This window comes from Lithobates pipiens, unplaced genomic scaffold, assembly GCF_037356315.1.
Source record: "Lithobates pipiens isolate NorthernLeopardFrog02 unplaced genomic scaffold, aLitPip1_a1.2 Scaffold_19, whole genome shotgun sequence".
NCBI lineage: Eukaryota > Metazoa > Chordata > Amphibia > Anura > Ranidae > Lithobates > Lithobates pipiens.
In genome coordinates, this window is record NW_027507764.1 from 565,906,081 (window position 1) to 565,931,815 (window position 25,735).

At 42.5% G+C, this 25,735-nt stretch overlaps 1 protein-coding gene across 1 annotated transcript in view; it reads right to left on the bottom strand.

The window, feature by feature from the left end:
* Nucleotides 1-25,735, bottom strand: part of NDRG1 (N-myc downstream regulated 1) — a gene marked incomplete in the record, with an annotated part of 99,259 nt that overhangs the window by 15,177 nt on the left and 58,347 nt on the right. Inside the window, 7 exon segments of the mRNA XM_077493371.1 lie at nt 2,396-2,496; nt 7,382-7,438; nt 12,307-12,393; nt 15,710-15,770; nt 18,333-18,395; nt 20,555-20,675; nt 23,942-24,047. Coding sequence (XP_077349497.1) covers nt 2,396-2,496; nt 7,382-7,438; nt 12,307-12,393; nt 15,710-15,770; nt 18,333-18,395; nt 20,555-20,675; nt 23,942-24,047 — 596 coding nt within the window.

The following is a 25,735-nucleotide window of genomic DNA, read 5'->3' on the forward strand; positions in this document are numbered from 1 at the left end:
GAGACCCATGGTGTGCTGGTGACAGTTCTCTCTCTGTTGTGGCTTAATACGACTCTATGCTATCCAACAACCTTTACTTTTGAACAAGGGGCAACCACAAATCAAAGGGAGATAAGATTTACCACCATATTATCAATCCCATTGAATCTCCACGCACTGCTGGTTAACCAGTGCAGGAGAAAAGGTCATGTGCACATAGCCAAAAATATAGGCAAAACTGTTTTTGTTTGTTTTGGATAAAGCTCTGAGGAAACCTAGGGATCCTCCTAAGATCACTAGGCCCTTGTACACATGGTCGGAGATTCCGACAACCAAATCCGTCGGATTTTGTCCGACGGATTTTGTCCGAAACTGTTGCATACACACGTTTGGACAAAGTTGTCGGAAAATCCAACGTGATGACGTTATTTCGTTATGACGGGGTTACGTTCACGCTAGTAGCTTTGGTGTAGGAATTTGATCTGAGCATGCGTGGCACTTTGTCCAATCAGAATTCTCTACACATGATCGGAGTATGTCCGATCGGAGCATTTTGTCGGAAAATTTTACCAACAAGTTGAAAAACTTGGTCCGTCGGATACTCCGACGGAAAGAGTCCAATGTAGACCACACACAGTCGGAATTTCTGACAAAACGGTCCGATCAGACACATTCAGTCAGAATCTCCGACCGTGTGTACAAGGGCTTGGAGTTCCTTGAGCTGTGGTTAATCAACCTCCCATTAGATGGTGCCTGCCTAGTTCCAGGGCCAATGCCACTTGGCAGAGCCAGTGACACCAATGATCTGTAAAGGGGGCAACCTTTCCACTGACCACCAGTGTAAGAAGCATTTTTCCCATGGACCCCTATTGAATTGGTTTTAGCAGGGGTTCCCCGAGACCTGAAAATTATTTCAAGGGTTCCTCTAGATCAGGGGTCTCCAAACTTTCAAAATAAAGGGCCAGTTTACTGTCCTTCAGAATTTAGAGGGGCTGGACTGTGGCCAGTAGGAGTAGAAAATGACCTGGCTTCGGGAACAATGCCCCATCATTAGTCTCAGAGGGAGGAATCGTGCCCCATCGCTGGTGTCAGTGGGAGGATTAGTGCCCCATTATTGGTATCAGTGGCAGGAATTGTGCCTCAAGAGCTGGAAAAGGGCAATCTGGCCCCGGGCCACAGTTTGGAGACCACTGCTCTAGAGTAAAAAAATTGAGAAAGGTTGCCCTATTGATTTATTGTTCCTTTCTGTGTCCCATTGGGGAGATTTGCCTTCAATTACTTTCACAAAGATGACAAGGTGAAGTTACAGCAAATCTCTTCAAAGTGAAGGGAATTCCCCTTTTAGACAGTTGTCTCCATTGAAAGACTTATGCCTTGTACACGCGGTCGGATTTTCCGATCGGATTATGTTGTCGAAAAATCCGATCGTGTGTGGGCTCTAGGGGGCTTTTTCCGTCGGAAAAAATTTGAGAGCAGGACCTAAAAAATTTTCCACAATAAAATCCGATCTGGCCTCTACGTAGACCTGTCGTACGTTTTGTACATCACCTCGTTCGGGAACGATCAGATTTTCCAACAACTTTGTCCGACTGTGTGTATGCAAGACAATTTGGCACAAAATCCTTTGGAAAAAATCCGATGGATTTTGTCGGAATGTCCGACCGTGTGTACAGGGCATAACCCTATATTCTAGTTCTACACTTTGCAGCTATAACAGCTTCAACTCTTCTGGGAAGGCCGTCCACAAGGTTTAGGAGTGTGTCAATGGGAATGTTTGACCATTCTTCCAGAAGCGCATTTGTGAGGTCAGGCTCTTATGTTGGAGAAGGCCTGGCTCTTATGTTGGAGAAGGCCTGGCTTGCATTCTCTAAGTCCTCCCAATGGTGTTTTATTGGGTTTAGGTCAGTACTCTGTACAGGCCAGTCAAGTTCCTCCACCCCAAACTCACTCATCCATGTCTATATGGACCTTGCTTGCTTGGGATGAAAAAAAAAGTTTTGCCCAGAGTTCTAATTTAACTGATTGGATATAGTTGCGTCTGCATAGGGGAATTGTATCACAGTTTTGGATTGTCGAGGTTGCCTACCACCGAAAAATAATGTCATTTATGAATACTTGCCTTTTTCACTTCTGTCCAGCAGGTGGAGCTTCAGGCTAATATTTGCCTGTCTACCTGTCTATTCTTAGCTGCTCTTCTAGAAAAAAACTTGTAATTTTGAGAGATCAACTATTGGAGAGTTCAAGTATAGCCCAACGATTTGGCAAGGGGTTGTGGGGTCAAAAGCCAATGTATCAATGACCAGTGGAGTTAGTGTATTTAGCATAGCAGAGAGTTATGTCAGCCCTCCACCCATAGATGGGCTGCATGCACACTGCCTAGACCGTGCTCACACTTTCTGCACCATTCCACATTTACCTGTTGTAGGACTTCACAAAAAGCGCTAGATTATTTTGGTTGATGTTCATGATGTGCTGGCGGTAGGTGTAAATCAAATCATGGTTGTTGTTGATTTCATCCTAGACAGACACATAGAAAACGGAAAGTCTCAGCTGAAAACAATTATACTACAAAGAGCTAGGCCGCGATTCCCTGCGGTTATGAATTTGTAAAGTAGGTCAGGACACAAGCTGTTTCTCTAGAGCCCCGACAACATTAACAACACCAGATCTTTCACGTACACATGAGGATGCGAGGCAGGACCATGTCCGTACACTGCCTATTATACCCATAATAGCTCACCGCGAGTTATCTGCAATCACTTAGCTTATTGTCTGCACTAACATTAGCAAAAAGGGGGTTATTTACACACGCTCGGATAAAATGCGCTGCATATGACTTGATAAAATACATTTCATAACTACTAAAAAGGGGTGATTGTTAATCATTTATTATCCTACGTCATTTGGGTTCCAGTACATCAGTGATGGTTGTGCAATGCTAAAGAATTAAAGGGCATCGCCTTGTTTTTATCCCAGAAAATGAAATGACTAATTCTATGGTCACATATTTTTAAGGTATATTATATGATATAATATAATAAAATATAACAATATATAGTCAACTACTCACCACATGGCTTCATTGCTCAGGCTTCTTATGTGCTTTTAGCCTTGTTAAAGGCCGGTTCAAACCAGTTGGTTAAACAAAGTAAGGAAAATTGGGATCATGGAGAATTTGATCCCTATGCCTCCTGAGGAAAGGGAAGCTATAGCGCAAATCTGGGCCCCATGGGAAATTTTTTTACAGTCAGAGGAGGGGAAGAGGTTGATTGGAGAAGAAACGGAGGATTAGATGAACTGGTTGAGTGATGTAAACCACACCCTCTGTTGGGCGGGACCGGCTTTCCTCCCCCTTTTTTTTTTTTTTTTTTTCTGAGTAGGAGGACCGCTATGGGGAATGGATATTGTATTGGATATCGTATTGATATTGTTTTGTTTTGTTTATAAAAATGGCAGGAATATATTATGTTGTACTTTATTGATGATGTTTAATGGAATATTTGGTTACCAGAAAGTATTTCTTATATGTAGTTATTATTAACAACTTATGTTTTGTATTCTTGCAAAGAAATAAAGAATTCAAACCAGTTCGCAATGCAGGAAACCCGTTTTCATGCACATTTCCCGCAACCACATTCAAAACCCAAGACCGCTGTGGGTGTCAATGTATTCCCAACGCCACCTCAAATGCAGATCACAAACGCAATGGATTTGCCTGCACTCGAGTGCAGTACCATGTGATCCAGCTGTTGTGTGTTTTTAAAAGTAGTGCATGTGATACTTTTGGTCAAATGAATCGTACCACTGAGGACTGAGGGCTCTTGCGAGGAGTATTGAGGCAGGGTGCTGAGATGTTTTCAGGGAGACACCACCCTGCTGGCTTCTTCCACCAGCCATGATCTGTCTGATGTGCATAGAGAAGCCAAGAAGTCAACTTGTATTGACCAGAACTATTTGGTTGACTATAGGGTAATGGAAAGCATTTTGCTTTCTTCATTTGGGTTCATGTTGCTAAATGTCTTTGCTTTATATTTTGGCCTTCACTGCTCACTTCAGTGGACAGTCCAAATAAAGATTTAGTATTGTCCAACTATGGGCAGTTAAGTCATGCTGATGCAGCGCACCAACGCCATCCCTTTACAAGGGGCCGCTGCAATCCCAGTCCTAGTCCCCCCCCCCCAGAAAAACCAGGGTAAGTGAATGATGTATATATATATATCTTTAGGGGATTGCGCCTCCCACTCACTATTTATAGTACCCCCTTCTCAATAGAGTATGCTTAATAATACTTATATTCACTAAATAATCACTGCGCCCCCATATTATCCAAAATATATACACAAGCCATTAATTTATAATTGCAAAAAATATAGCGTCCTTATTGTGCGATATTTTAATTCGATTGCTCCAACTGTGCCGTCTTAATCACCGATCATCTTCTAATCAAAAGTCCACTTGTGTCAACTAAAATAACCAAAACTGTGCCACCGTCACCAAGCAGAATGGCCACTCACCAGATGTCCCCAATCAGTAAGCCTTTGGTTCATTCAACGGATAACCAATCCACAAGGCATTCCTCCCGTTAGCAATTCCTCAACGTCCATATATTCATACAAAATTAAATGGAACCAATATAGTGTAAAACCGTTTTAACTTTAATGGAAAAATCAATAAAAAAACGTATTGCACTCACATTTCAATGTGTCTATTGGCCGACACCCTCAAATGCGAAACGCGCAGGAGTTGTGGGAGACATACGGTCCTTGAATACAAGCCAGGAACAGGTTGGCCCAGTGGAGGGAGACTAACACCACCTGCGGAACATCAGTGGCTTGCCTGATTTTAGAAAGGTTTTCTCATTGCTGGAAAGGCTTGGCCAATAGACACATTGAAATGTGAGTGCAATACGTTTTTTTATTGATTTTTCCATTAAAGTTAAAACGGTTTTACACTATATTGGTTCCATTTAATTTTGTATGAATATATGGACGTTGAGGAATTGCTAACGGGAGGAATGCGTTGTGGATTGGTTATCCGTTGAATGAACCGAAGGCTTACTGATTGGGGACATCTGGTGAGTGGCCATTCTGCTTGGTGACGGTGGCACAGTTTTGGTTATTTTAGTTGACACAAGTGGACTTTTGATTAGAAGATGATCGGTGATTAAGACGGCACAGTTGGAGCAATCGAATTAAAATATGCACAATAAGGACGCTATATTTTTTGCAATTATAAATTAATGTCTTGTGTATATATTTTGGATAATATGGGGGCACAGTGATTATTTAGTGAATATAAGTATTATTAAGCATACTCTATTGAGAAGGGGGTAGTATAAATAGTGAGTGGGAGGCGCAATCCCCTAAAGATATATATATATATGGTTCATTAATTTGCTGACTGGAGATCACCTACTGGGTGGAGGGCATGATGTGCAAGTGTCCTGTGTAGCACTGACTCCCTAAGAAACTGTTGAGATGTTTGGGTTCTCATGCCTTGTCCATGGGTAACCAACCCTGCAACCTCACTCAATGTACCATCATAACTGGGGCAACAAATAGGCTCCAGTCTCTATTTTTTTTACCTTTTATTGCCAAACTCAAAGACTGGAGAGAAAGTTTGGCCTAGGGAAGCAGGAGACACAAAAAAAGGCACAAAAATGGAGGCTGGGTACGGTACTTTTAATTACCAATTTTAGCAGCAGAAGGCCATTTCTGAACAGCCCCTTTGTTAACTACTGGAATTAGAGGAGTAGACAACAAGATCTATGACTCTGTAAGAGCAGTCACAGTCTTTAATAAGTTACAGTGAATCTCTCTCAATCAATCTGGCTCTTGGCCCTATGATAGCAGCCAAGGATACCCTGATTAGCCACCAGTCAAGGTATAAGTCAAAGGTACCTTGATTGGTGGGCAATTAATTCTGCTTACAAAGTCCAACAGCAGCTTCTACCCAGCTCCTTTGCGACACCCTTCAGTTAGATGAATCCTTGTAAGCCCAGATCACCTAAGGAAAACATGTCATCTTCAGTTGTGGTTCTTGGGCCTTCAGCAGATACCTCAGCCCTAGGAAAGACCCAAGCAGAACTCCAAGGTGCTTCTAAATATTTTTGACCTACCCAAGTCATACCTCTGAATACAGCTGCTCGGGGATTGGCTGGTCAGATAGTCATAATCCAGAAATTTGACCCCCCCCCCACTGTATACTGGAGCCTCCTTCCATCGATAAATGGGAACAATTAACCCCCTTGAGCCTAGGAAAGACTTGCAGGCTCAGAAAGTGTAATTAATTGCTCAGGCTAGTTACAGTTTAGCCAACAGCATATGGCAGTTGTTAAAGTGGTTCTAAAGGTAGGAGGTTTTTACCCCAATACATATATATATATACATAACTGGGCCCGATCTCAATCCAGCTCTGTGCTCCAGAGCAGCAGCTCTCACGGATCAAATTTCTCTCCCCTCACTGGACAATGAGGCAGCTGTGGGAGCTATTTGCCCCTGCTGCTGTTAATCACAGCCTGTTTGGAGAGAGTGTTGGGGGGGGTTGAATCATGCTTTGTGTGTCAATGGACACACACAACACGGCTCAGGGACCGAGCTCGCCTGAGTGTCCTCATAGCAAGTGGCTTGCTATCGGGGCACTCTGCAGGTGGAAGGAGCCAAGAGCGCCAGTGGGGGACCCCACGAAAGGAGGATTGGGGCTGCTTTGTGCAAAACCACTGCACAGAGCAGGTATGACATGTTTTGTTAGTTAGATTCCCTTATGCCCCGTGCACACGATCGGATTTCCTGACAACAAATGTTGGATGTGAGCTTGTTGGCTGAAAGCCCGACCGAGTGTACACTCCATCGAACATTTGTTGTCGGACTTTCCGCCAACGAATGTTGGCTAGCAGGTTCTCAAATTTTCCACCAACAAAACTTTGTTGTATGAATTTCCGATCGAGTGTACACAAGTCCGTCGCACAAAAATTCACGCATGCTCGGAATCAAGCATAAGGAGCCGCACTGGCTATTGAACTTCCTTTCTCTCGGCTTGTCATACGGCTTGTACGTTCCCAATTGTTGGCCAACATTTGTGTGACCGTGTGTATGCAAGACAAGTTGGAGCCAACAGCCTTCGAACAAAATTCCACGGTTTTGTTGTCGGAAAGTCCGATTGTGTGTGCGGGGCATTAGAGTCACTTTGAGAGGTCCAAAGGACCACTTAACCGGTTCACTTCATAGCCATAAAATTAGCAAATACTCTACTTCAAGGTAAGGATTGCAGATAGACTCACTATTGGGGTTGGTGTTGTATTTATAAAGCTACTGCTAATACTTTAGCCAGACAAGTGATGCATTTTTCTTGCAATGAAAAAAAAAAGGTTATTACTTCATTTTCTATAAATTCTCCAATGTACCTTGGCAAAGAGATGAGAGATCACCATTTCGGTTAAGCCGTGGGCCAATCCAGAGAGCTGCAATAGAGAGGCACAAACAGAGACAGATGAATAAATAAATGCAAAAATTGACAGAGACCAAACAAGAACTTGCACTGCTACTAAGAGAAAAGGTACCGGAGCAAGTTAAAGAACAAAGACAACTCATAATTTGTTTTGCGTAAAAAGAAAAAAGACAAAAGTGTAAGCACCAAAAAATACAGGAATGTAAAAACACCAATGATTTTATGAACAGAGCTGTGTGTTTTTCTCAGCAGTGTCTCTGAAATAAGCATTTACTAGCTTTTCATACTTGCCAAGCTAGCAAATTTAATAGAAACAACCGGAGACGGTGCGGAGATGTGTGCCCCATAGAGAACCGGCCACAATCTTCTGATATGGTAATTGGATGCGGAGAAACCCACATCCAATTCGCAATAGTGTGAACCCGACCTAAGGGTCCCACTGTATCTGAAATATCCATCTCAAGGTAATTCCTCTGGTGAAATGTAATACCATTTAAAACAATTTTGTAAATATTCCCAAATTAAATTCCAAATATATTTTTCTGATGTGCCAAATGTTATTGCTGCACATATGAAACACTGTGTTATAAGTGCTAGCCACTGTACTTCTGGGTCTCATAGCAGATGCATGGCCTGCTATGGCTGTAGCTACTAGACATGTGCAATTAGTTTAATTCCGAATTATTTTTTTTTAACAAATTTAGACAAATCCGTTAATTTGGAAATATATACGAATTTCCGTATTTTCGAATTTTCAAATTTTTCCAAATATTCGGAAATTCTAAAATCAAGAAATGTGAAATTTTGGAAATCTGGAAATTCGGAAATTTGAAAATTTGAAAATGAGAAATTCTAAAATTGGGAAATGAGAAATTCGAAAATTTGACAATCAAAAAATTTGAAATTTTGGAAATTTGAAAATTCAGAAAATTGGAAATGAAAAATTCGAAAATTCGAAAATGAGAAATTCGAAAATATGACAATCAAAAAATTTGAAATGTTGGAAATTTGAAAATTCGGAAATTTGGAAATGAGAAATTCGAAAATTTGCCAATCAAAAAATTAAACATTTTGATAATTCGAAAATTTGGAAATTCAAAAACTTGGAAATTAGAAATTCGGAAATAGAAGATTCCGAAATTCCGAAATTAGAAAATATGAAAATTCAGAAATCCAAAAATAAGAATGAAAATTTGAAAATTCAAAAGAACGAAAATCCAAAAATAAGAACGAAAATGCAAAAATCCAAAAATTCGCGTTTTAACTAAAAATAACTTAACTATTGCTAACTATTAAAATATAGGTATTGGAATTTCCTATCAAATTTGTATTCCAATAAGGCTTCCCCTTAAAACCCATACCAGGCGACAGGGCTAGCAAGGTGTCAATCTCGCCGATGGAGGTGGCGACATTGACTTCCTTCGCTAGTCCCGTCTACCTGGAGTCACGTTCAAAATGAACGGACTTTAGTCCGTGTTTGTGCAAGTCCTTTTATTTGGAAAGTCTGGTGGACCTCCGCCAAATGTCCGGTGGATTGGCCGCCACAAAAGTTATAGTGTCTACAAACTATGGGATAGATTCATGGATTTTTTATTTTATTTCTTACTAGTAATGATCAGCGACTTATAGCGGGACTGCGACATTGCAGCGGACAAATCAGATACCTAAGTGAAACTTTTGACACTTTTTGGGGACCAGTGACACTAATACAGTGATCAGTGCTAAAAATATGCACTGTCACTGTACTAATGACACTGGCTGGGAAGGGGTTAATATCAGGGGCGATCAAAGGGTTAAATGTGTGCCCAACCCGGTGTTTCAGTCTAGAGGGGGAGGTGCTTTTACTAGTGGAAGGCACGGAACAGTGTTTCTGTCTTTCAGGAACACAGGATCCATGCTTTCTACACTCACAGGATGGCAATCTGCCTTGTTTACGTAGGCAGATTGCTGTTCTGCCAGTGCACAGAATGATCAGCGGGTCCCGGCAGACATCGGGTCTGGGGAACCGCTGATCAGCTCCTGCTGTGTAGATTCACAGTGGGAGCAAGACACTGGCGGCGCGCACTCACGCCTGATACTCGGAAGTGCGGCCGCCCTGTAGCAGTATATGTGCTATAGGGCGGTCGGCAAGTGGTTAATAAAAGTTATTCTGGAAGCATTTCCTACAGCTGTGCTGAAAACCAGCCAAGATCAGTAGGAGAGATCAGATTACATACAATGCTGAAAGGAGAAGTCCAGACTGAGCTTGTTTGGCTGGGCTTCTCCTCTTGGTCACAAGGGTGAAATTCGTTTTGCACTCCTGTGACATGTTTTCAGCAGAGAGTGGTCTGAAGTCCGCTCTCTTCTGACATTACAGGAATCAGTCCAGGCACCGCGTCATCCCGATAATAAAGTCTGGATCCACCAGGTGCCTGGACTGACACCCGTCTCAGCCTCTCAGCGTGGCACTGAGAGCCTGAACCGGCCATTTCACCCCCTCCACAGCTCAGCGATCCAGTGAGCATGAGGGGGGCAGAGCGGAGAATTGCTGATTGACAGTCAGCAGCTCTCCTCTCAGGGATCTGTGAGAACTGAGCCATCAGCGGTGTTCGATCGCTCGGTTCCCAATGAAGAGGTGCCGGGAGACAGATACAGTGTCGGACCGATGCTGCGTCCACCTAGGTAAGTATAAACCTACAACAAAAAAAATTAAAAATACCTCGCAATGAATGATTCAGAGGCAGTCCCTCACCCTCTCTCTCCATCTGGCTTAGTCAGTTACACACAGGCAGCCAACAAGCATGCAGGCAGGATTGACCTTTTTTTTTTTTTATTATACAGTGATTGTTGCCCAAAGCAGTAAATGTTTATTTGTAAAATAAAAAGTTAATGTAATGTGATAAATCATCAAAAAATGATCAATAATAGGCCAGAATAGCGGGAAAGATCAGATTACATGCAGTGCTGAATGACCCTCCCTGTGCATCTGACCAGGGCCGGTGCTACCACTAGGGAGCACTGCTGCCTAGGGCGCTCGGACACTGGTGTTTCTACTCTTTTCTCTCTGCAGCAAGAAACTAAGTCTCAACATCAGCAGGAAGCCGCCACTCTACTTGCCCATAGTGTCAGAAGTGCAGCGATGGCAGAGAACTGTGCCTCTGAATGAATGGAAGCAAGCAAACATTCATCAATGGGTGCTGGTGGGGCTGAATTTGATGGCCACTGGTGAGGCTGCATTGATGGGCGCTTGTGAGGCTGCATTTGATAGGTGCTGGTGGGGCTGAATTTGATGGCCACTGGTGAGGCTGCATTGATGGGCGCTTGTGAGGCTGCATTTGATGGGCACTGGTGAGGCTGCATTTGATGGCCTCTGGTGAGGTTGCATTTGATAGGTGCTGGTGAGGCTGCATTTGATGGCCGCTGGTGAGGCTGCATTTGATGGCCGCTGGTGAGGCAGCATTGATGGGCGCTTGTGAGGCTGCATTGATGGGCGCTGGTGGGCTGCATTTAATGGGCGTTGCATTAAAAAAGGTGGGGTATACACGGGCAGGGCAAATAGGGTGGGGTCAGGGGTGGAGCCAAGGGTGGGAGCGGCAAAATTAGGTTTTGCCTAGGGTGTCAAAAATCCTTGCACCAGCCCTGCATCTGACCTAGTCAGTTATACACAGGCTGCCACCAAGCATGCAGTCAGGACTGCCTTTTCTTACTATACAATGGCTGCAGCATTAAATGTTTATTTGTGAAATAAAAGATTTTATAGAAATCCTTAAAAATGATAAATCATCAGCTTAAAAATGTAAAGGTAAAAAAATAAATAAAAAAATGATGAAATGGAATAAAAACTTGAATTGCACTGAATGTAGGGCTGTCTTTAATGCAGGGCAAAAGGGGCAGCTGCCCTGGGCCCTGTCATTGTTGTGGGGTCCAAAGCAGCTGCTTCATACTTGCCAACTATCCAGGTTTAAACTCCCTTATCCCTTGAAGTTTTAGTCCTGTGCTGTGTCCTGATATCTCAGTGTGAAATGCTACTAATGCTGCCCAGCTCTGCCCTATTGTTGTGTACAGATGACTCACCTGCGTAACCTGTGTTTACATGTAAATAACCGGCATTCATATGTAAATAGCAGTTGGATTAATATGTAAATAGCGTAGGCAGGCAGCATTGATATGTAAATAAATGCGGCAGTCATATGTATATCATGCCCCCTGCAGTGAGGAGATGATGTGCTGTAACCTCTAGCAACCAATTAGTGAGCAGTATTACTGTGCAGTAATCTCTAGCAACCAATTAGTGAGCAGTATTACTGTGCAGTAATCTCTAGCAACCAATCGACAAGCAGAAATCATATGCGGTAACCTCTAGCAACTAATCAGTGAGCCTTAATGTGTGCTGTAACCTCTAGCAACCAGTCACTAAGCATTAATGATATGCTGTAACCTCTGGCAACCAATCGCAATCGCTGCCTCATCTGATACAGTAAACTGATTTCGAGTCTAGCCGCTATTTATTTTATTTCTCAGAGCAGGTGGAGAGCGAAATTGCGTGGGGCACAGAACATTTTTTCACAGGGTCCAATTTTTTTTTTTTTTATAATTCGATCTTTATTAAACATTTTCACCCTTTTTACATTTTTCGTTTACATGATATATCCATATAAGCAGTATAAAAAGAAGAAGACGAGATTCTCAATTCTCGTCTTCTGACATGTATCAACCTTGGAGATTGGCTCACCCAGCTTCGCCCGTCCATGCTCCCCCTCCACCCCCCCTTAAAATAAAACTTAGACCCAAAAAAAATAAGAATTAATAATAAAAAATATTATTATTATTATTGCTCAGGGTCCAAATAATATTAAAGATGGTCCTGACTCCTGATTGAACTGAACCATGTAGTCCACCTACCTTAGTGGCTGCCCAGTCCATCCATCCTTCTGCACATGGGTTAATGTTAATGAGCACCAGGCCCTCCACCATGCTGGGATGGTTTAGCTAGAAGAGAAAAAAAAAGAGTTCCTTGTTCAGAGAACAATTTTCCACTGATATGACACCAGTGTGCTGTCACCGCAATGGCAGCCAATTCCTGTTCCCGTGGCAGTTCACTGTGAATTTAGGCGAGATTTAGGAGATAACTCTCTTTAATGCTGAGCGTGTAATCCAATCAGAACTTTAGAATCTGGGCAATGAACACTGTTTTAATATTCAACTCCGAGCAAATACATGAAGAGGCTGTTTAGGCATTTCTTCAAAAGCTTTATTATTTTATTTTTTTTCTTTAGTGTAATCAGTTGAAATCTCTTGTTATAATGAGGTTCCACCATCTGAAAGCCAAAATCAGGCTTACAGTGGAAGTGCTCTCTGCAACAGTATGGTGATGTTCTCTGTTACTAAACCCAGGAGCCTGCATTCACTATCTCTGGTCCCCCACAGTACACAGAACATGGAAAGGCAATTATTTTAGTAAATATAAAACGCTAAATTACCTTTTCTCATCAGCAGTATATAGCAGTCTTGTGATTTCTCTCAGTTCCTGGTGAAACTTGTAGGAGGAGTTTTCAAATTCACTGAGTTGCCCTATGAGGCTGCAGGACCCCCGACCCTCTGTCTGGAGAGTGCCGATTGGCCCTGTGCTGATCACATGCACCCTCCCAAGCAAAAAAAAAAAAAAACCTCTCTAGCAATACACACCAAACTGAGCATGTGCAGCCTGACTCCAAAGGCTCTGTCTTATCCAGACTTGTCCAGAGGGACAGTGCAGGGAGGGGGAGGATCTGTGCATACAATGACAAGCAGCCTTTTTACACAATGCGGAGGATTAACCCCTTAGGTTCCACAGTGAGTATAACAAGCATGCTTTACTACCTATACAGACTGATTTCAGTGTTGTGGGTTTAGTAACACTTTAAGAGCAGGTAGGAGGTGGGGCAAGGACAGCAAGACTGCAGAACAGCAGGTGTTTCGTCACATTCGGTGACCCATCACATTTTGCTACGGAAGTGACGTTCTGCTGAGAAATTTTGCACTGCGCATGCGTAACTTGACCACACGATTCATCAACCACTTCAGCCCGGACCATTTTGCTGGTCAAAGACCAGAGCACTTTTTTGCGATTCGGCACTGCGTCGCTTTAACTGACAAATCACGCGGTCGTGCGACGTGGCTCCCAAACAAAATTGACGTCCTTTTTTCCCACAAATAGAGCTTTCTTTTGGTGGTATTTGATCACCCCTGCTGTTTTTATTTTTTGCGCTATAAACAAAAATAGAGCGACAATTTTGAAAAAAACGCATTATTTTTTACTTTTTGTTATAATAAATATCCCCCAAAAATATATAAAAAAACATTTTTTTCCCTCAGTTTAGGCCGATACGTATTCTTCTACATATTTTTGGTAATAAAAAATTGCAATAAGCGATTTTTGATTGTTTTGCGCAAAAGTTATAGCGTTTTCAAAATAGGGGATAGTTTTATGGTTTTATTAATATTTTTTTTTTTTACTAGTAATGGCGGCGATCAGCGATTTTTATTGTGACTGTGACATTATGGCGGACACATCGGATACATTTTGGGGACCATTGTCATTTATACAGCAATCACTGCTATATAAATGCACTGATTCCTGTGTAAATGACACTGGCAGTGAAGGGGTTAACCAGTGGGTGGCAGTGTAGGGGTTAAATGTTCCTAGGGGTGTGTTACTAACTTTTGGGGGCTGGGCTTTCCTTTAGTGAACACTGATCTCTGCTCCAATCACATGGAGCAGAGATCAGCGTCACTAGTTGCTAGGCAGAACGGTGAGATGCTGTTTACAAAGGCAGCTCTTCGTTCAGCCACCCCGTGAGACGATCGCGGGTATGCTCGCGGCGTTGGGAGTCCACGGGACCCGTGACCGGACTCACGAGGGTCCCAACCGGCACGCTCGCGATGGCAGGGCGGCGTTGAAGATTGGACGTACCTGTACGCCAATATGCCTGCCCGTGCCATTCTGCCGACGTACATCGGCGTGCGCTGGTCGGGAACCAGTTAAGCGACCAGTCAGAATGTGTAACGGAAGTGACCTTTAGTCACCACCATCTTGCTACACCCCACACTGCTCTACAGTAAGCCCTTGTACACACGGTCGGAAATTCCATGGGACTTTTTCCGTCGGAATGTCCAACCAACATAGTTTGAGAGCTGGATATACAATTTTCCGACAACATGATCCGATAGGACTTTGTCCGATCGTTTGTAGAGAATTCCGATCGGACAAAGTGGCACGCATGCTCAGATCAAATTACAAGACCAAAGCTATTGGCTACTAGCGTGAAAGTAGCCCCGTCATAACGAAATAACGTCATCACGTTGGATTTTCCGACAACTTTGTCCGACCGTGTGTATGCAACAGTTTCTACTAGCCTGAACGTAGTCCCGTTGTAATGTACAAACGTCATCACGTTCCAAATAATCGGATTTTCCGACAACTTTGTCTGAACGTGTGCATGCAACACCAGTTTCGGACAAAATCCGTCGGATTTTGTTGTCGGAATGTCCAACCGTGTGTACAAGGGCTTAGGATACACTGAGAAGGGGAAAGCGGATATCTTGTTACACCCACTGGAGTTTTCCATGTTACACTTATTTTTAACAGTAAAGTGAGTATCTATAGTGAAATACAGGACTTAGAACTCCGTCTGACTGGTTAGATGTTCAATTTTAAAAGCAACAAACTTGTGTCAGATCAGCAAACCTGTGAGGTGAGCAGGCTTGCCGCTGCTTTTAAAATTCAACATCTAACCAGTCAAGCGGAGTTCTAAGTCCTGTATTTCACTATATAAACTGACTTTACTGTTAAAAAGAAGTATAAAATGCACAACTCCGGTGGGTGTAACAAGATGTCGGCTTTCCCCTTCTTAGTGTATGCTTACTGTAGAGAAGTGCAAGGTGTAGCAAGATGATGGCGGCGACGGAACGTCACCTCCGTTACACATTCTGATAGGTCAGGGAATCTGGCGTCACGCATGCGCACTCCAGCGGGTAGCCAAATGTGATGGGTCGCAATATGTGACGAAACACAGGCTCCGGAGAGTGAATGAATGAATGAATGAAATACTTGTATAGCGCACAATGCGAACTGAATCGCCTCTAGGCGCTGAGTGCTGTCACACAATGGACACATGCTACACTGCTGTAGTCAGGCTCTGGTTGAATGGGGGCCTGTATTCACTGGTAAGTAATTATTAGACTAGATTAGGGATATGGGAAGGCAAGGGTTCAGGTCAGTTTTACATTTAAAAAACGTACATTGGAAAAAGAGAAGGTTACTTACAGCGAATCTTGTGAGGATATAGGCTCCAGCTCCGATTCCCATTCCAATCACACTTCTTAGACTATAGGCACAAAAAAAAGAAAAAAAAACAATCACTTTGTGATACGACTTGAGGATACAACTGCCTCAATGCTGCATGCCCAGCAGGGGGCACCGTACAGCCACAACAGACTACATAAGCAGATGCAATATACATAGAAATTGGGTAGACCAGTAATAATAGAGAACCTCAAGTGCAGCCCTTGATGTTTCCAGAGGGCCACACAATGGCAGCGTGTTTTCTTACATTGAGATTAAATTAATCAAGTTAGGAAGCCCATTCGACATGCATATACTGTAATTCGCCTCAAAGCTCAAAGTTATGATACTGCTGCATTTTTTTGCAACATGCTACAATGAAGGGGAAGTTGGAGTCATCATTGATGTGGCTGCAATAACCCTGCCCCACCCCAGCATCATTGTTAGAGAATTTAATGAAAACCCCCAACATTAGTGTCAGTGAAAGCAATAATAACCCCCAGCATTGGTGTCACTGGATGCAATAATAACCCCCAGCATTGGTGTCACTGGATGCAATAATAAACCCCAGCATTGGTGTCACTGGATGAAATAATAACCCCCAGCATTAGTGTCAGTGGATACAAAAATAACCCTCACCACTGGTGCCAATGGGTGCAATAATAACCCTCAGCACTGGCATTTTTAGATGCAATAATAACCCCCAGCATTGGTATTAGTAGATGCATACACTGTAATGCACCTCAAAGCACTAAAGTTTTGATGCGGTTGCATTTTTGCAACATACTGCAATGCACAATGAAGAGGAAGTTGGAATCACCTTTATTGTCAGTGGACACAATATACTCATCTAGCACTGGTATCAGAGAATGCAATAGTAACCCCCAACATTAGTGCCAGTGGAAGCAATAACTCCAGCATTGGCGTCAGTGGATGCAAAAATAACCCTCACCATAAATGTCAGTATTGGTGTCAGTGAATGGAATAATAACCCCTAGCATTGATGTCAGTGAATGCAAAAACAACCTTCAGTGTTGGCATCAGTGGATGCAATAGCCCCTAACAGTAGCGTTAGCAAAAACAATAATAACCCCAGCACTGGTGCCAGTGGATGCAATAATAACCCCAGCATTGGTGTCAGCAGATGCAATAATAACCCCAACATTGGTGTCAGCAGATGCAATAATAACCCCAACATTGGTGACAGCAGATGCAATAACAACTCTCAGCAATGGCATTGGTGGATGCAATAGTAACTGCCAGAATTGGTGTCAGTGGATGAAATAATAGCCATCGGCATTGATATCAGTGGATGCAGTAATAACCCCCAGCTTTGGTGTCAGTGGAAATAATATTAACCCCATCACCGTTGTCAGTGGAAGCAATAAGAACCCTAGCATTGGTGTCAGTGGATGCAATAATTACCCCCAGCATTGATGTCAGTGAATGCAATAATAACCCTCAGCAATGGTGTCAGTGGATGTTAAAATAACCCCCAGCATTGGTTTCAGTGGATGCAATCTTAATCCTCAGTACTGGCATCAGTGGATGCAGTAATAACCCTCAGCATGAGCATTAATTGTAGCAATAATTGCCCAGCATTGGTGCCAGTGAATGTAATAATAATCCTCAGCATTGACATCAGTGGATGCATTAATAACCCCCAGCACTGGCATCAATAGATATAATAACCCCAAGCATTGGCATCATTTGACACAAAGTAACCCCCAACACTGGTGTCAGTGAACACAATAATAACCTCCATTAGTGGCTGTGGAATTGATGTTAACGCCCCTCCTCCGCACTGGTGCTCAGTAGCAGTGCTATTTATTCTCCCTCCACCGGTGTTGAGTGGTGGTGTTTTTATTCACCCCTATGTATTCCCCATTCATGGATAGTACAGTAGCAGTAGTTATCTAAATGAGCTCTTAATGATGTATTAATTAATACAGAGCTGAATTCAATTGCGTCTTTTATATCTGCCTAGCGTTCAGCTTTAAATGATCATTGCTGTGTTTTTATCCTTCTTTGTTTAACCATTTAAGGCTAAGTTTACACTTGATCTTGAGCTTCCCAAGCGTTCTTGGAGCATTGTTTTTTGGTGTGCTTTTTTCAGCCGTTTTTAGCTGTTCGTAAACTTGAGCGTTCTTGTTTTAGCCAATGGGAAGCTGGTTACTAGGAGAAGAAATGGCAAGTCTTATTATCTTCTATTCTTAGGTCAGTTTTTAGGCACACCCATTGAAGACTGCGGGGACCAAAAACGAGTGGCACCAAAGACGCTCATAAACAAGCTCATTTTTAGGCTTTGAGTCCATAACCTTCAAGCAACATGATACTCAGGTGTGAAGAGGCACCACTGACCATCTTGGGAATCTTGATGTTGAGCATCTAAGCTCTTTGGGAAGCATGCTTCATATCACTCAGGTGTGGACCAGACCTAACCAACACTTACTGAAATCAACATGGACACTGAGGTGGTGCAGTGTTTTGCGCCCAGTGCTGCATTGCACAGAGGATGGCAGGGTTCAACCAAGGTTGGCAGTTTGTGATGCAACAAAAACAACTATTGCTATGAAGATTTTCAGACAATAAATGTGACAGTTACCCAAGCTGCTGTACTACTCCAGGCAACATTTCAGCCAGTTGGTCCATGGATGGGTACACATACCTATATTGAATAGATAAAGACAGACATTAACAGCCATAGTCAAACATCATCCAACTCAAGAAGATAACTCCTAGACAGGATAACCCATGGAGCGCCTATGTGCCCATGAAGGCTCTAGAGCAGCCTTTCTCAAACTTTTTGTTCTAGAGGAACCCTTTAAATAATTTTCATGTCTTGGGGAAACCCCTGCTAAAACCAATTTATTGGTGGTTAGTGTGAAAAATGAAAAAGGCCAGTGGTAAGCATGCCCCACTTACAATGGTGGTCAAAATGCTACTCTTACAGACAGCGAAAAAGATCATTGGTCTCATGAAGCTGGCTCTGCCATGTGGTGTAGGACCCAGAAAAAGGTGTCAAATGGGAGGTTAATCAGCTACAGTTCAACAAACCCCTAGCATCCTGTGAGGGAACCCCCTAGGGTTGCAGAGAACCCTGGTTGAGAATAACTGCTCTATAGCAAAGAAAAGAAGGCAAGAAGGAATGTAAGGTTTTTAAGAGGGTCTATAGGAACAATGACCCTATTTTCTCATCATTGAATAATTGAGGCTCTGTCCCCTGATTGGTGACTCAATTATAAGAAATGGTGCCTATTGCTGAAGTTTGATGGTCATTCTATAATCAAAGATATACTATTGATCTGCTGGTGAAAGATTACTGAATCATGTGAGCTCAAGATAGAGTGCTCATATCCTTTGGGAGCATGGACATGCTGGAACCATACCCCCCCCCCCCCCCCCAATTTCCCCAGGACCTCCATAGATTGTGGAAGCAAGTGAGAGACTCCGATGATCAGGACGGTTAAACAGTGCCAGCTATGAATAGTGTTATTGTTGTTGAAGTGAGTTCCTGGTCTGAAGAACAAGATGGTATTTGCTTTAACCTATGAGAGGTCTTCAGTGAATGTTCTTAAGCATGCAGAAAAGCAAGTTTGCAATGCAAAGTGGGAAAAGCAGAGAGAGATGTCTACTTGGTTCTAGTACCTAGGAAGGAGTTAGCAAGAACTGGACCTCTAAGGAAAAATGTGTGAGGTCTCCATGAATGAGTTTTGAATCTCAGAGATGAAGGGCGATTCATGTCTTAAGGGGTATGGTGTTAGATCTCAAACAACTACATTCAGAGATGCCTCAATTGGACTTGTTCTGCAATGTTTAAGACATTTCATAGCTTATCCAAACTGCTACCTGTGTGGTTATAAACCTGGGAAATTTTTCTGACCCTCAATATAACTGAATATGCGGCTTGGATGAGCTACAAAACATCTTCAACCTTACAGAACAAGTCCAATTTAAGGTGACTACCATGAGCTGGATCAGGATTTCTCAACCAGGGTTCCTCCAGATGTTGCTAGGGGTTCCTTGAGCAACAAGCAATTTCTGCCTCTCGGATTATCTCTCACTGACACTGATGTAAGTGGATATTTCTTCCCAAAGGCCACAAGTATAAGGAGCATTCTTCCCAATGACCATCACACTAACGTATCATGAGTTGTAGATATAGTAATTTATTTAGCAGAAATTCCCTGAGACCGGAAAGTTATTTCAAGGGTTCCTCTGTGCTGAAAAGGTTGAGGAAGGCTGACCTGGATAAATGAGAACCTTCACAGTCACTTAAAGAACCCTCCATGCTGGAGGACGTAGCTTCACGACACGGCTGACTACATGGTCCCAGAAGCTCACATAATTATAAGAATGGTCTAATCTATGAAGAAGTGTGTAACGTTTCCCCTTTATTCCATTATGGCCGTCCAAGCTCTACAATAAAGTAATTAATCATTCAGGTCTTACAGGCCGGAAGGATGGATACAAGCATAGAAATAAGGAAGAAAGCAGGAAAATAGTGAGATGGAAGATAGGAAATAAGAAAGGGGGAGGGAAAGAAGCATGCATATCTATGGTTTTTCATGTGCAATTAAATGCTCTGCAGGAAAGAAAGCGATAGAAGAATAAAGGAAGAAGGCAAAGAAGGAGGCAAGGAAGAAAGCTCCTTATCATTAGAGTAATGATTTCCTGACAGTCTCATTCCTAACCTCCCTAATCTTTGTTAAATCTTAATTCCTGTAAATCTCTATCAGACTGACAGGTCTAAGTGGTCTATTAACCTCTCACATTGCACAAGGTCAAAGCAGAGATCACACGGAGATGGAATAATCAGTGTCTTACCCCGATGGAAAGGAAGGGGCTCCTTCGTGTTGGCCAGGAGCATCCACGTGACACACGGAGAAGTGCTGTGTGATTTCATGCATGTCCTCACAGCTGAACAGAGGGTTAAAGCAGCTTTTATCTGTAAAGCCAATAGACAGCGTCAAGGTTCCGACCATTAAAGGACAAGATACTTACATTTACATTACACTGCAGTGGTTTACTTAGTGGCTCTCATTACCACAGAACGGTTTTAACAGAATATTTCTTTTTCGGCAGTGCTGATGTATGGGTGCACAGTAGGGTTTGGCCACCATGAGAACCTGTTGCGCTTATCTCTATACAGTTTGATGGTCTGTGATAGCAACAACTTAAACTGGAACTGCTTCGAAAAGCTTTTCCTTTCTTTGTTTTACTGGTTGGTGTCTTTGCAAGGGAGTTTTTTTGTTGAAGTGTGGGAACCTCCTACCTAAACCTTAAAAAGATTCACAGAAAACCAGCCAGCCAACATCTGAACCTTCACTCTTACCTCTCAGTGACAGGTACTTATACTGTTGTTCGCTTTTATTCCCTCCCTGTCAGGGGAGAAATGCATAGCTCCGCAGTCTTCCTGATTTGGAGAAACTGTAATGCTCCGGTAGACACAATCGGAAATTCCGTCAGCAAAAGTCTGATGAGGGCTTTTGGTCGGAAAATGCGACCGTGTGTATGCTCCATCGGACTTTTGCTGGTGGAATTTCGGCCAGCCAAAGATTGAGAGCGTGTTCTCAATTTTTCGGTCGGAAAAAGTTCCGATCGGAAATTCTGATCATCTGTACAAATTCCGACGTGCCAAAATTCCTACGCATGCTCGGAAACAATTCGACACATGCTCAGAAGCATTGAACTTCATGTTCTCGGCTCGTCGTAGTGTTATACGTCACCGCGTTCTTGAAGGTTGAAAGTTCAGAGAACTTTTGTGTGACCGTGTGTATGCAAGCCAAGCTTGAGCGGAATTCTGTCGGAAAAACCATCCAAGTTTTTTCTGATGGAAAATCCGCTTGTGTGTACGGGGCATTACTCTTTTGGGACCAAAGCCTTCTGTTCCACATTCATCCTCATTTGTCCTTTATGATCTGATGTATAGACCACTATAGCAAAATGTACTATTTACCAACCAAAAGTGTTATACTATACCAATGATTTGGAAACCACAGATCTTAACCACGTCTGGACCGCCTCCTGTAGCTTTACTGAGAGAATGTGGTCCTGCTGCGCTGGATCACATATACACTATATTGCCAAAAGTATTGGGGCGCCTGCCTTTACACACACATGGACTTTAATGGCATCTCTATCAGTTTTTCTGCTGAGTTTTTCCTTCAGATTTGCCAAACCCATGTAGTTCAAGGGCCTGCCTGATTGCATACACATTGAAACTCCTAAGGTTTGACCTCATATTATGTGGTTGTGGTAAATCTGAAGGAAAATACTAACCACAACATACAAAGCCATTCACAACTCTGCCCCGAGCTAGATCACCAATCTTATCTCCAAATATCACCCAACTCGTCCCCTCCGCTCTTCTTAAGACCTCCTACTCTCAAGCTCTCTCGTCTCCTCCTCCCATGCTCGTCTCCAGGATTTCTCCAGAGCCTCTCCCATCCTCTGGAACTCACTACCTCCACTGGTCCGGCTATCCCCTACTCTCGCTACCTTCAGGCGATCCCTAAAAACTCATCTCTTCAGGGAAGCCTATCATGTTTCCAACTAATCTCCTACCACTTCCATCAGCTCATTCCCCACAGCTTAACCTTTTGTACCACCTGCCCCACCCTATTAGATTGTAAGCTCTTCTGAGCAGAGCCCTCTTAATCCTCTTGTATTTTATTGTATTGTAACTGTATTGTCTCCTTTTATATTGTAAAGTGTTGCGTAAATTGTTGGCTCTATATAAATCCCGAATAATAATAATAATAATAGTGTGTACTGGGCTTTAGTCCGTAGGGTTCAATATTGAGTTGGCCCACCCATTGCAGCTATATGGCTTTAACTCTTCTAGGAAGGCTGTCCTCAAGGTTTAGGAGTGTGTCTATGGGAATGTTTGACCATTCTTCCTCTAATTTATCCCAGCGGAGTTCTATCGGGTTGAGGTCAGAACTCAACAACCCCACACTATAATCCCCCCTCCACCAAATGATTTGGACCAGTGCACAAAGCAAGGTCCATAAAGACATAGATGAACAAGTTTGGGGTGGAGGAACTTGACTGGCCTGCACAGTGTCCTGACCTTAACCCGATAGAACACCTTTGGGATGAATTAGAGTGGAGACTGCGAGCCAGGCCTTCTCGTCCAACATCAGTGCCTGACCTCACAAATGCGCTTCTGGAAGAATGGTCATACATTTCCATAGACACACTCCTAAACTTTGTGGACAGCCTTCCCAGAAGAGTTGAAGCTGTTATAGCTGCAAAAAGTGGGCCAACTCAATATTTAATCCTACGGACTAAGACTGGGATGTCATTTAGTTTCATGTGCGTGTAAAGGCAGGAGTCCCAAAACTTTTGGCAATATAGTGTACAATATATACATGATCCAGCATTTCTAGGTAAGGGCAAAATCCTGTCAGCTCCAACACATGTAAATGAATGACTATAGCCGGTACCCACTGTAGCTCTTGTGATATTTTATTTACTTGAAAGAATAAAACATACAATCCTCCAGGCTCACGTGTATCAACCCTCAGTGAGTCTTAATTGTGTCAATGCGTGTGAACCTGGAGGATTGTATGTTGTATTCCTTCAATTAAATAAAGTATTGCAAGAGCTACAGTGGGTGCCGTCTATATTCATTCATGACCGCGCACTTACCAGTTACAGAATACTGTATGTTACCCCAACACTTCATATTCCTGATATGTGCCTGCTGTACCATATATTTGTATGAGAACGTATCCCGTTCTCTTTGTATCGCTTTCTTTCTGTGAAATCCCTGGTGTTCTTGCCAGTCTCCCTGCTTTCCCATTAAAAACTGACCACATTAGGTATGAGAGCACACCCCGTGGTCAGTTCACTAGCTATGATCAGACTTATCCTGACAGGGAAAAAAAAGTGTTTATAATGTTTTTTTATATCTATACACAAATGTTTTGCCTTTCATTTCTATTTCAAACGGAACGGATGTCTATTACGCTTTTAAATAATGTAAATATTTTAAATAATTTTTAATAATAGAATAATAAAAGAGCAGAAGAATAGACCCAAATAATAAGGAATGATTACATTGAATTCCAAATCGAATAAAAAAAATAATAATAATAATGTTAGATAATAAATAAAAAATAGAAGAGTTAAATAAATAATTAAATAAAAGTAATAGAAGAATAGCGCGTAAGTATAGAATAATTAGTGGTATCAAAGCTGACTTACGGTTCAGTCCGATGTCATGGTATGTCAGTATAACGGGTCTGTTCTGTCTTGGTGTCCCACACATGGTGACGTGGACGATCCCATGAGCTGTCTCGATGTCATGTTCCTGGGGGCAATTAAAAAGGGACATGAAAATGAACAAATGAACAAGCTATTAAAGTCAAGTCTTCGATACATAACCTTTAGCAAATTATTCAAAGTTTAAGCTGTTAAGCTAAGTTTAATACACATTCCTAAAAACTCAATAAAAAGTATTTAAAAAAATAATTATAATACACATTCACATGAATAAACTATTTCCACCCCCAGTATGATCCTTGGTATGATCTTTGGAATGCTTCTTGGTTATGGTCATTGGTTTTGGTCTTTGGTATGGTTCTTGGTTGTGGTCCTTGGTGTGGTCTTTGGTATGGCCCTTGGTTATGATCTTTAGTATGGCCCTTGATTATGGTCTTTGGTTATGGTCTTTGGCATGGTTCTTGGTGATGGTCGTTGGTGTGGTCCTTAGTTATGGTATTTGGTGTGGTCTTTGGTATGGTCCTTGGTTTGGTTATGGTGCTTGGTTATGGTCTTTGGTATGGTCCTTGGTTATGATCTTTAATATGGTCCTTGGTTATGGTCTTTGGTATTGTCCTTGGTTATGATCCTTGGTTATGGTCCTTGGTTATAGTCTATTGGTATGGTCGTTGGTTATAGTCTTTGGTATTGTCCTTGATTATGATCCTTGGTTATGGTCCTTGGTTATGGTCTTTGGTTATAGTCTTTGGTATGGTCTTTGGTTATGGTCTTTGGTATGGGCCTTGGTTATGGTCTTTGGTTATGATCTTTGGTGTGGTTGTTGGTTATGATTTTTTTTTTGTACTTAGTTATGGTTCTTGGTTATGGTCTTTGGCTATAGTCTTTGGTAAGGTCTTTGGTTATGGTCTTTGGTGTGGTCCTTGATATGGTTCTTGGTTATGGTCTTTGTTGGGGTCTTTGTATGGTACCCGTATACTCGCTGCTACCATGAGATAAAAGATCTAAATAGTAGTCTGAAATTTGTAATATATATTCAATGTAGTGCAAGTGAAATACATACAAACATTTAAAAGAAACATTTCAATAATAAAATATGGTGGCTGGCAGTATTGTCCTCTCCTAGAAATGCTGCTTGCTTGGCTTTATCTTGACCACCTCCCTTCAGTACTTTCTATGTGACTGACTTGGAACATGTATGCATATAATAAGCTCTCATTTTCTTCTACAAGGCCTCGTTCACACTAGTGGTAGGGTTCACCGCTCTGCTAAAAAGTGATCTGGGGTGAGTCACCTCTCAGAGGCAATTGGTTTGCAGGCTTTCAGGAGACAGTGCTGCCTCCCAAATGCCTGTTTGCTTTTGTTTTGTTTTTTACGATCGAAAGAGTTTTTGGTAGGCAAGAAATTATGGCGTGGTCCTATTGACTTCAATGAGCGAGTTTGGCAAGCAGCGCCACCCACCAAACATGTAATGCGATTAAATTAGTCAAACAACAAAGAAAACCATAACAGCTAGGCAATGTGTAGAAACCTGAGTGGCCACTATGTTACGTTCTGGGTAAGTTATTGGGGGGGGGGGGGGGTGAACCGGCTGTTTTTACTGCCTTTTTGTTGCCTGTGTGAGCTCAACCTAACCTCAGGGTCATGGTGGAGGGCTCTTGAGAGGAGTACAGAGGGGGCTGTGATGTTTATGGTAAGCTAAGTCCACCACCCAGCCGGCTTCATCCACCAGCCATGATCTGCCTGAATTGCATAGAGGAGCATAGAGTGATGATGATG